At 45.0% G+C, this 12,505-nt stretch overlaps 1 protein-coding gene across 5 annotated transcripts in view; it reads right to left on the bottom strand.

Annotated features, from left to right (window-relative positions):
• Nucleotides 1–12,505, bottom strand: part of LOC105489824 (protein phosphatase 1 regulatory subunit 13B) — a 123,119-nt gene that overhangs the window by 12,920 nt on the left and 97,694 nt on the right. For all 5 annotated transcript variants that reach the window (XM_011754989.3, XM_071099495.1, XM_011754990.3 and 2 more), the window contains exons 6-8: nt 8,653–8,827; nt 7,582–7,778; nt 3,804–3,944 (exon numbers count right to left, since the gene is read on the bottom strand). In XM_011754989.3, coding sequence (XP_011753291.2) covers nt 3,804–3,944; nt 7,582–7,778; nt 8,653–8,827 — 513 coding nt within the window. The remainder of the gene's footprint in view (nt 1–3,803; nt 3,945–7,581; nt 7,779–8,652; nt 8,828–12,505) is intronic.

Genomic DNA, 12,505 nt, shown 5'->3' with positions numbered 1-12,505 from the left:
TTTTTAGGAAGCGTGTCATCTGGAAAGATCGGCATCTAGAAGGGGAGACTGCGGAGAAGGAACTGTAGCTTCCTATGAGCAATTCTCTGACAACACCCACCCATCCGGAGCCGTACACATGAGCTGACACCAGGGCAGAGCGACTTCCCCGTGATCCACATGTAGCTTCCCTCTTACTCAGGATGCTCTTCCTCCCTTAGGTGGGCACAGAGACATTGGTCAAATCCTAGGCCTGAGCCTGGCTTCGAATTCCCTCTTCTGTCACTTACTCACTGTGCTGCTTTGGGCAGGTGACTTGGCCTCTGTGCCCACACCTGTAAAGTCAGGATAAGGGCTGTAGTTGGTACTGTCCAAGCCACATGGGGCACAGTGAGCAGAGAAGACTCTGACTCCGAGCAATGAGCCCAGTTCCCTGAAGGCAGCGCTGCCCTTCTCAGCCAGGACACAGAGCCACAGACAGAGGACACTGTTCATGTAACACTGCTCAGGAACAACGGGGCCTGGAATAGGGATTCTAGAGAACTACTGACTCCTCGAGATGTCAATATAGGCTCTAAATGGGATGCATAACCCATCTGATTGTAAGATTCTACATGCGTGAGCAGAGATCATTTCATAGGTCATCTTGGGGTGAGGGGTCATGGCTTTCACAACTGCTCAAAGGTGCCTAGGACCTCAGGGTGGAGACGCATCTCTGCAAAAATAAAAAACACTGACTGCTTCAAGGCGATCCCTTGAAGTGTAGGTGGAATGAATCTAGCTATTTGTGATGGTTAACTTTATGCATCACCTTGGCTAGTAACCAGTTATTTGGCCAAACACCAGACTACATGTTATGGAAAAGGTATTTTCTAGATGAGATTAATTTTTTTTTTTTTTTTTTTAAATTTCCATAGGTTATTGGGAAACAGGTGGTGTTTGGTTACATGAGTAAGTTATTTAGTGGTGATTTGTGAGATATGATGAACTCAAGCCCTGGTACACTGCACACAATTTGTAGTCTTTTATCCCTCACCCCCTTCCCACCCTTTCCCCCTGAGTCCCCAAAGTCCACTGTGTCATTCTTATGCCTTTGCATCCTCATAGCTTAGCTCCCACTTATGAGTGAGAACATAACGATGTTTGGTTTTCCATTCCTGAGTTACTTCACTTAGAATAACAGTCTCCAATCTGGATGAGATTAACTTTTAAATTGCTGGATTTGAGTAAAGCAGATGACCCTCTAGAAGGTGGGTGGGCCCCATCCAATCAGTGGAATGCCCTAAGAGAAACAGAGAGATGCCCTGAGAAAGTGCGATCCTGCCTAGAGTCGGCCTTCGGACTCCAGCTGCAACATCTCTCCTGGGCCTCCAGGCTGCTGGCCAGCCTCACAGATTTTGGACTTGCCAATGTCCACCATGATGTGAGTCAATTCTTTAAATCACACACACACACGTCCACAATCACGTGAGCCAATTTCTTAAGATAAATCTCTCTTCCTTTCTCTACACAAACACACACACACACACACGTGCACGCGCGCGCTACTGGTTCTCTTTCTCTGGGGAGCCCTGACTACTACGCCATTACTGAAGAGCATACGTAAGCACAGAGAAAGTGCTTGCAGCCTCTCTCTTACATGGCCTCTTTGTTGTTAATCTTGAGAAAAAGGAAAACCAATATCTGAAATCATAAAGTTGTACAAATTACTGACCTTTAAACTCACTGTTTTGTTTTTTTAAAAGAAGGGCAGATTTGTAAATAAGAAACTGTGACACCCACAGAACTGGAAGCCCCCTTCTTCGTCTACCACCCTCTAAACCCACTCCCGCTAGGCAAAGTCCCTCAAGCCCATGCTGCCTCCTCAGAGCATCTTTCAGAGAAGCAGAGACTAACAAGAGGACACTCTTCTGTCACCAAACTATACGCAGAAGGGAGATGTGGGAAGGGCGTCCTTGCTGGTGGGTCAGCAGAGTGGGTGTGCCACTCTCCTACCACGAGGGCAGAGTGTACGCAGCTCTGCATTCAGGCACTGCTCCCTTAATAACTGAGTGCCACAGGTGCGAGAAAAGCCAAGTGCCACATCCGGCCAAAGACAAAGCGTGCAGGCGCCCCTCCTCCATGCAGGCGGCTCAGTGATACATGTGCTCACCAATGCACTGTGAGTGGCAGCAAGACTCAGGACTCCCTGCCTGACTACAGAGGGTGGTAAAGGGGTTACAGGCTCTGGTTATAGCTTTCAGATGGTACAACCAGAATGAGGTAATGACCTGGAAAGACACCTTTAAAAAAAGACTAGGTGAGACAGTGAGACTAGTGTAATTCCTGCAATCCCATTTTCAGTTAAAGTTCTGTACCTTTGTGTCTTTTTTTTTCTGAGATGGAGTCTCGCTCTGTTGCCCAGGCTGGAGTGCAGTGGCGCAGTCTCGGCTCACTGCAAGCTCCGCCCCCTGGATTCACACCATTCTCCCGCCTCAGCCTCCCGAGTAGCTGGGACTACAGGTGCCCGCCATCGTGCCCGGGTAATTTTTTTGTATTTTTTTTAGTAGAGACAGGGTTTCACTGTGTTAGCCAGGATGGTCTCGATCTCCTGACCTTGTGATCCGCCCGCCTCGGCCTCCCAAAGTGCTGGGATTACAGGCATGAGCCACTGCGCCCAGCCACCTTTGTGTCTTTATTTTATTTTATTTTTTTTTTTGAGACAGAGTCTTGCTCTGTGCCCCAGGCTGGAGTGCAGTGGCGCGATCTCGGCTCACTGCAAGCTCCGCCTCCCAGGTTCACGCCATTCTCCTGCCTCAGCCTCCCAACTAGCTGGGACTACAGGCGCCCGCCACCTCGCCCGGCTAATTTTTTGTATTTTTTAGTAGAGACGGGGTTTCACCGTGTTAGCCAGGATGGTCTCGATCTCCTGACCTCGTGATCCGCCCGTCTCGGCCTCCCAAAGTGCTGGGATTACAGGCTTGAGCCACCGCGCCCGGCCCTGTGTCTTTATTAAGGAAAAGACTGGAACCATTAGCAATTACCACCTCTAGAGAACAGGTGGAAAGGACTTTCACATTTTCCCTTAAATATTTCTGTATTTATCTTAAGAGATTTATCTTAAGGAATTGACTCGTGATTGTGGACGCTGGCAAGTCCAAAATCTTTGATACTGAATTTCAAAGGTTAATAAATACGCATTTTTTCAATGAGCATTTATTCAATGAGCATTTTATTGTATTATTTTTTCGATGAGTATTTATTCAAAGGGTATTTTATTGTATTACTTTTTCAACGAGTATTTACTACCTTTGAAATTCAGTATCAAATAAGGATTTTTTAGAAGTACAACCCCTTATGTAGCATTTTGGTCAAGAGTTTACAAAATCCTTCCACATGGCTTATTTATAAGAATGCTTACAACAACTCATGGGGCAGGTAGGACAAATCACTTTACAGCAAGAACATGAGGCTATGCAAGTCAAGGAATTTGCTCAAACTGGCACAGCTTAAAACGGCAGAGTGCAGACCATGACAGATGCTGCGACTCCAGAGCCAACAACATCCCCCGGTGAAGAGGAGACAGCAGAAACACATGGGGAGGAAGGAAGGCCAGGACACGGAGAGCAAGGGTGCAGGCTGGGGATGGTTTTGCCTCCACACACTAGGAAACAAATGAGTTGTTGGGAGAAGGAACTTTGTTCTGTCATTTTTGATGGTTTATGGCCTATTTATGTTTTATCAGCTACAGAGGATAGGGGGAGCATAATGCTACTTACAGAAGATGAGCAATGCTTGGATAAACTATCTTTAGTAGTTTATCTCACAAAAACTTTTTCACATGCCTGAATTTTTTTCCCATAGAGACGTTCACGCAGTTCACTGATTCGCTTGTCCATCATGGCCACCTCCATGTTGCGCTTATTTAAGAGTTCCTTCTGCTGCTGAAGTTTTGAATTTTGTTCCTGGTTAAGCTGGTTACGAATCTACAAACCACAAAATACAACTTTTATGATTCGCGTTAATTAAAAGTCAAATTCTCATTGCCAGGGAGATTAAAAAAGAAAAAGTAGCATTAAGTTCTGATGTATATTTACATGCATGCACTGCCACCTTGTGTGAAATATTTCACAGGTACAGCAGAGATGAAGCCAGGACAGAGTTCTCATGGAACAAAGAAAGAGCGAACATCTGCGATGCATCTTCTTCAGAGGACACGAAATGACTAGTGCCAATGATGATTACAGGAGACTGAGTGCGGTATAACTAAAGGAAAATCTGCTCCACTCCATGGAGCTGCTTCAGGCCTGAGCCCACCACATGATGCACCTTACTGTGGAGGCAGCAGGAAATTCAAAAAGGACCAAAAACGATGGCCTGAATCACCAAGTGAAGCACCTTTACGTCATTTTAGTGGCTTGCAACCAGCGTTTTTAAGAAATGAACTAGGATAGAACAGAAAATATCAGAGTGCACTTCCCATAGTAAGAGTTGTCTTAAACTTTCAGATGCCCACAGCACTAGTGCACACACACGTCCATGTGTATACTCAACAGGACATAAAATGTACTTTTAAAAACTGGACTGCAGGCCAGGTGCGGTGGCTCACACCTGTAATCCCAGCACTCTGGGAGGCCGAGGCAGGTGGATCACCTGAGGTCAAGAGTTCAAGATCAGCCTGGCCAACATGGTAAAACCCCGTTTCTACTAAAAATACAAAATTTAGCCAGGTGTGGTGGCGTGCGCCTATAATCCCAGCTACTCAGGAGGCTGAGGCAAGAGAACTGCTTGAAACCAGGAGGGGTGGTTGCAGTGAGCTGAGATTGCCCCACTGCACTACAGCCTGGGCAACAGAGCCAGACTCTTTCTTTTTTTTTTTTTTTTTTGAGACGGAGTCTCGCTCTGTCGCCCAGGCTGGAGTGCAGTGGCCGGATCTCAGCTCACTGCAAGCTCCGCCTCCCGGGTTCACGCCATTCTCCTGCCTCAGCCTCCCGAGCAGCTGGGACTACAGGCGCCCGCCACCTCACCCGGCTAAGTTTTTGTATTTTTAGTAGAGACGGGGTTTCACTGTGTTAGCCAGGATGGTCTCGATCTCCTGACCTCGTGATCCGCCCGTCTCGGCCTCCCAAAGTGCTGGGATTACAGGCTTGAGCCACCGCGCCCGGCCCAGACTCTTTCTTAAAACAAAACAACAACAATAAAAACTGGGTTGCAAGCTGGGCGCGGTGGCTCACGCCTGTAATCCCAGCACTTTGGGAGGCCAAGGTGGGCAGATCATGAGCTCAGGAGTTTGAGACCAGCCTGGCCAACATGGTGAAACTCCGTCTCTAATAAAAATACAAAAATTAGCCAGGAGTGGTGGTAGGCACCTGTAATCCCAGCTACTGCGGAGGCTGAGGCAGGAGAATCCCTTGAACCCAGGAGGCAGAGGTTGCAGTGAGCCAAGATCATGGCACTGCACTCCAGCCTCGGATTCCATCTCAAAAAAAAAAAAAAAAAAAAAAAAAAAAAAAAAAAAAAAAAAAAACAAAACAAAAACTGGATTGCAGTCCAAAAAGCTGGAAATAAATGACATCCTTATATCACACTCATCACATTTCATCAAAAAATCCTTAAAACCTCGCTTAAAATGTAAAAGAAGTCATGAAACCTTATAATACTGTAGTACTTCTATGCATGTATGTTAAAGAACAGCAGCCACAAGTGACTTTACTCTATGTAGTTAAATACCCTCATTTCATAAAATGATATAATACTTTTTCTAGCAAGTGCTAATAAAGCAGCAAGACCTATTTCTGGCTTGAAAAATCGCCTGCTGAATGACAACTTCTGAGACATGAAAATATTGAGGATTGTTCAAGACTGAATATGTCCCCCAAAATCTCTATGTTGAAGCCCTAACCCCAATGTAATGGTGTCTGGAGGTAGGGTCTTTAGGAGGTAATTAGGTTTAGGCAAGGTCATGAGGGTGGGGCCCCCCATGATGAAGTTAATGGAGACAGACTAAAACTCTCTCTCCACCACGTGGGGACACAGTGAGAAGGCGGCTCTCTGCAAGCCAGGAAGTGAACACTCAATGGGAACTGAATTTGCAGGCACCTTGATCTTGGACTTCCAGCCTCCAGAACGGTGGGAAATAAATGTCTATAGTTTAAGCCATCCAGCCTATGATATTTTGTTACAGCAGTCTGAGCTAAGACAAGGATTTAACAATAGGCACCTAGCTCATCAAAAGAGTTTACACAAAGGCCTTAAAATATCACCTAAGTTTAATTCTTTACTGGATTATTATTAAATTCTTTTGTGCTGAAAACATCCTAAGTGAAAGAAGCCGGTCACAAAGGACCACATACATGGTGTGTTTTGGTTAATATCCCTTAACTAAAATGCTGGGGACCCAGAAGCATTTCAGACGTTGGATTCATTCAGATTTTTAAATATTTACGTTATATTTACCTGTTTAGCATCCTTCCTAATTTGGAAATCCGAAATCCAAAATCCAAAATGCTCCAATGAGCATGTATTTCCTTTGCATGCCACAGTGGAGCTCAGAAAGTTTCAGATTTGAAGCATTTTAGATTATCGGATTAAGGATGCTCAACCTGTACTGCATGACTCCACTCATATGAAATGTCCAGAATAGCCAAATCCACAGAGACAGAAAGTAGATTTGTGGCTGCCAGGCTCTGGAGGGTATGGAGGTTGTGGGGTGATGGCTAAGAGGTATGGGCCTTCTTTTTGGGTGATAAAAATGTCTAAAATTAATTGTGGTGGTGGACGTAACTGATAAGTCTGTGAAGGTACTGAAGCCACTGAATTGTATCCTTGAAATGGATGAATTGTATGCTGTGTGAATTATATCCCTTTTTTTTGTTGTTTTAAGACAGTCTCACTCTGCCACCCAGGCTTGAGTGCAGTGGTGCAATCTTGGCTCACTGTAGCCTCTGCCTTCTGGGTTCAAGCAATTCTTCTGTCTGGGGGCTGGGACTACAGGTACGCGCCACCACACCCAGCTAATTTTTGTATTTTTAGTGGAGATGGGGTTTCACCATATTGGCCCGGCTGGTCTTGAACTCCTGACCTTGTGATCTGCCCGCCTCGGCTTCCCAAAGTGCTGGGATTACAGGTGTGAGCCACCACACTCGGACTATCCCAAGTCATTTTAAAAATTATTTTGTACTGAATATATCTCGTGCCTACTATTAAATAAGAATCTAAGGCCGGGCGCGGTGGTTCACGCCTGTAATCCCAGCACTTTGGGAGGCCGAGGCGGGCGGATCACAAGGTCAGGAGATCGAGACCACGGTGAAACCCCGTCTCTACTAAAAATACAAAAAATTAGCCGGGCGCGGTTGTGGGCGCCTGTAGTCCCAGCTACTCGGGAGGCTGAGGCAGGAGAATGGCGTGAACCCGGGAGGCGGAGCTTGCAGTGAGCCGAGATCGCGCCACTGCACACTGCACTCCAGCCTGGGCGACAGAGCGAGACTCCGTCTCAAAAAAAAAAAAAAAAAAAAAAAAGAATCTACTAATTTGTTTCCACTTCCTAAGGTTTCCAACCCACGCTAACGAAAGACAGAAAGATGAGAATGTTTTAATACAACCACTGCCAGACCCAGGAGTTACCTGTAGTTCTTGGTACAGTCTTTTTAGCTCCACCGCTGCTGGTCCTGTCAATTTGCCATTATAAGACTGGAACCCATTCAGTTTTCCTTTCTTTAAATCTTCCAACTGCTGACTAAGCTGATCAACCCTTAAAATTGCAGTCTGTACTTCCTGCTTCTTTTCCTGGAACATGGCACTGAACCTTTCTATTTCAGCAGCTATAATTGCCCACACACAAAAAAAGAATAAAACATTTAGTTGATCCTTTTTTTTTTCTCATTTCTTACACTGAACTTAATTCTAGTATCATCTAGTGCCAGACCTTGGAGACAGTTGTGATATGCAGAATCCAAAACACATTTCAAAAAGCCTTTGGGACACATGTATCTGATTACTCATAAAGCAAATAATTATATTTGCATTAATTCCTGACTATTCTTTAGGGTAATCAGTCCATAAGCTAGTTTGTTCAAGTGACTTAGAAATCTCTGAGACCAAAGGTTTTGTTAAGGCAGGGCCATCCAAGCCTGTCTCATGCATCACTGTGACTTACAAGTAGGCATAGACTGAACCAGTGAATAAAATAAGAGTTCATACAGGAAAAAAGTGAGCAAAATCAGCATAACTTATCTTAATGCACGGATACAAGTTAAGTTATTCAAGAAAAACAGACCCTCTGAATGAGTAAGACTTGGAGTGCCCCACCCTAATCCAAAGGGCCACTGGTACCAATGTAACGAGAGGATCTTTCTACTGCATCTAAGGGTCGCAAGGTGTCTTTATTTTTTTGAGACAGGGTCTCACTGTCATTCAGGCTGGGGAGCACTGGCCCGATCATGGCTTACTGCAGCCTTGACCTCCCAGGTTCAAGCAATCCTCCCACCTCAGCCTCTCAAGTAGCTGGGACTACACAATTCTAAGATCACTTAACGTAACCAACCCATCCTTTTAGATGCAAATAACAGAGCAAAACTTTAGCACACTTCCTATTTAGTCCTGTGAATTTGTGACTGAATTGTCAGGCAGTTAGACTGTGTTTCACTGGATCTGGGCCTGGTGAGAGTGGTGTCAGGGGGCGTTGCAGGCACGTACACAGATTGCCGTTCATGATTTTGCTGTAGTCGACTTGTCCTCTCATGGCACGAATTTTCTTCAGCTTGTTCTCCTGGGCTTCAACTCGTTCTTTCAATTTCTGAAGCTTTTCATTTTCAGAAATAGACTGCTGCTGACGGCGCTCCTGTTGCTTTAGAAAATGTAAACGCTGTTCCTAAAAAAGAAAGAAAAATGTAACTTTGGAAATTGAAGGCCGGGCACAGTGGCTCACACCTGTAATCCCAGCACTTTGAGGGGCTGAGGTGGGTGGATCACCTGAGGTCAGGAGTTCGAGACCAGCCTGGCCAACATGGTGAAACCCTGTCTCTACTAAAAATGCAAAAAGTAACTGGGCGTTGTGGTGGGCGCCTATAGTCCCAGCTACTTAGGAGGCTGAGGCAGGAGAATCACTTGAAACCGGGAGATGGAGGTTGCAGTGAGCTGAGATCGTACCACTGCACTCCAGCCTGGGTGCCAGCGTGAAACTGTCTCAAAAAAAAAAGAAAAAAGAAAACTGAAACTTATGATTACTTTTATATACTCAAAAAGAAAAATGTGACAGTATTCTACAGTATCACTCATCTTAATGAATACTAAAACACTAGAGGAATCTTAGACCATACAAAACTGAAATTATTGGGCATACCTAAGTATGAAATAGTAAGAGCTGGGGGGTTTTTAAGAGAGAGGGTTTTTTCTTTTTTTTTGAGACGTAGTCTCGCTCTGTCGCCCAGGCTGGAGTGCAGTGGCATGATCTCGGCTCACGGTAAGCTCCACCTCCCAGGTTCACATCATTCTCCTGCCTCAGCCCCCTAAGTAGATGGGACTACAGGTGTCCACCACCATACCCAACTAATTTTTCTGTATTTTTTTAGTAGAGATGGGGTTTCACCGTGTCAGCCAGGATGGTCTCGATCTCCTGACCTTGTGATCCGCCCGCCTCGGCCTCCCAAAGTGCTGGGATTACAGGCGTGAGCCACCGCGCCCGGTGAGAGAGGGTTTTCTTATGCACACAGATCTACACCAGTTAATATAAGCGTTTCTGCAGAAAACCTCCCAGCAGCAGAACATGTACTAACACAATCTCCTCTTCACTCTAACACATCTGTGAAGTCCCAGTGAGCCTTACTTTCCTGCTGCAAGTAATACATTTCATGCTGCTACAAAGTGGCTTACAAGAATCTAATTCATTTCCTAAAGGACATGAACACTGACCAGCAGAGGATTTTACACTGAAAAGAGATAAGGTGATCAGTAAGGAGATAAAGCTTCAATTTGTTATGATACTGAACAATCAAGGAACTGTCTGCTTTCTCCAGGATTAGTTTCTTCAATAATAAAACATTTTAGAGTCAAACAATACCAGAACAATCTAAAAATAACAATATATGCAATACTCTTCAATAGGGTTTTCCCTATTAATGTGAAAACATACCTTAAAGATAAGAGTCAACATTAAATATTCATGATCTCATATTTATGCATAAAATATACCTAAATAAGGAGAGATTTGATGTGTGATTATGAAGGCACTACATACTACACTCTAAGGTAAAGCAATATGTGGTTAAATATTTAAGATGCAGCATTAACTTGTGATTTACATTGCTGAAAATATCTACAACTATTTTTAACAGCAATACTCTTGGATCAGGATTTGGAAAAAAATAAAAAGCAGAATTAGAAAATTTTTACAATGACATAATACTATGTATATTTTATCTCAGAACTCTTATTAATGGGACACTTTCCAATTGAACTTTTAATCATGTTTATTCTCATAAATCCAATAAACGTTGAGACAACTTTTTAAAACAAGTCCAACCCAAATTATTATTTACATAAAAGTAGATAGTACAATAAAGTATACACTCAATACATTTTTTAAAAATTCAGATTGAACATTTTAGTCATAAAGAAAATCTCTCTACAGAAGAAAGCAATTAAGAACCTAGTTGGTAATGTTTAAAAACATTATCTTTAAAGCAGTTTGGAATTTTTTTTTTTTTTTTTCCATTTTGAGACAGAGTCTCGCTCTGTCGCCCAGTCTGCAGTATAATGGCGTGATCTCAGCTCACTGCAACCTCCATCTCCCGGCTTCAAATGATTCTCCTGCTCAGCCTGAGTGGCTGGGATTATAGGCGTGAGCCACTACGTCTGCCTAATTTTTGTATTTTTAGTAGAGTCAGGGTTTCGCCATATTGGTCAGGCTGATCTCGAACTCCTGACCTCAGATGATCCACCTGCCTCGGCCTCCCAAAGTACTGGGATTACAGGCGTGAGCCACCACGCCCGGCCAGTTTTGGAACATTTTAAGATCATTTACAACATGGATCATTTCCAGCAGGCATGTGTGATAGATGTGATGTTTCAATTACGTATGACTAAACCATTATTTAGAAAAATTCCAGTTTCGATAACCAGTGTAGAACTCAGTATATGTAATGAACATTATCTATGCCCCACACTGTAATAAAGCAAACAAGTCCAACCTAGAGTAGGCACACTGGAAAGCCCCGTTAACCACCTGTCATTGTCTTGATGGCCCTGATCAGTGTTTTCATAACAGATTGCTGCCTTCTTCTTGAACACTAATACCAATGACATAGCCAAGAGCATACCCAGAGGCAAAAGGAGAAAACGAAAGCACCCTTTCTTCCCGATTTTTTTTGTTTGTTTGAGATGGAGTCTTGCTCTGTCGCCCAGGCTGGAGTGCAGCAGCGCAATCTCCACTCACTGTAAGCTCTGCCTCCCGGGTTCACGCCATTCTCCTGCCTCAGCCTCCAGAGTAGGTGGGACTACAGGGGCCCACTACCCCGCCCGGCTAATTTTTTAAAATATATTTTTAGTAGAAACGGGGTTTCACCGTGTTAGCCAGGATGGTCTCGAACTCCTGACGTTGTGAGCTGCCCACCTTGGCCTCCCAAAGTGGTGGGATTACAGGCATGAGCCACCGCGCCTGCCCCTCTTTTTTTTTTTTTTTTTAATACAGGGTCTCACTTACTCTTGTCACCCAGGCTAGAGTGCAGTGGCATGATCTTGGCTCACAGTAACTAGCTCCTGGACTCAAGTGATCCTCCTGCCTCAACCTCCCACATAGCTGGGACCACAGCCACATGACACCATGCCTGGCTAATTTTATTTTTTGTAGAGACAGGGTCTCCCTATATTTCCCAGGCTGGTCCTGAACTCCAGGGCTCAAGCAATCCTCCTGCCTGCTGGGATTACAGGCAGGAGCCACTGTGCCTGGCCCATTTTCAAATTTTATCTATGGGCCAGGCGCGGTGGCTCAAGCCTGCAATCCCAGCACTTTGGGAGGCCGAGAAGGGCGGATCACGGAGAACATCCTGGCTAAAACAGTGAAACCCCGTCTCTACTAAAAAAATACAAAAAACTAGGCGAGCGAGGTGGCGGGCACCTGTAGTCCCAGCTACTCAGGAGGCTGAGGCAGGAGAATGGCGTGAACCCGGGAGGCGGAGCTTGCAGTGAGCTGAGATCTGGCCACAGCACTCCAGACTGGGCGACAGAGCGAGACTCCGTCTCAAAAAAAAAAAAAAAAAATTTTTTTTATCTATGATTTTAATAAGGTCATCAGTTTCCTGTTTGGGGTGTCTATTGTGTCTGTCAAAGGTGAGATACTCTTGGCCGGGCGCGGTGGCTCACGCCTGTAATCCCAGCACTTTGGGAGGCCGAGGCGGGTGGATCACAAGGTCAGGAGATCGAGACCAACCTGGCTAACACGGTGAAACCCTGTCTCTACTAAAAAATATAAAAAATTAGCCGGGTGTGGTGGCGGGCACCTGTAGTCCCAGCTACTCGGGAGGCTGAGGCGGGAGAATGGCGTGAACCCGGG

This window comes from Macaca nemestrina, chromosome 7, assembly GCF_043159975.1.
Source record: "Macaca nemestrina isolate mMacNem1 chromosome 7, mMacNem.hap1, whole genome shotgun sequence".
Classification (NCBI taxonomy): Eukaryota; Metazoa; Chordata; class Mammalia; order Primates; family Cercopithecidae; genus Macaca; species Macaca nemestrina.
Note: the sequence above shows the minus strand (reverse complement) of the source record. Positions and strands in the feature narration are given on the sequence as shown.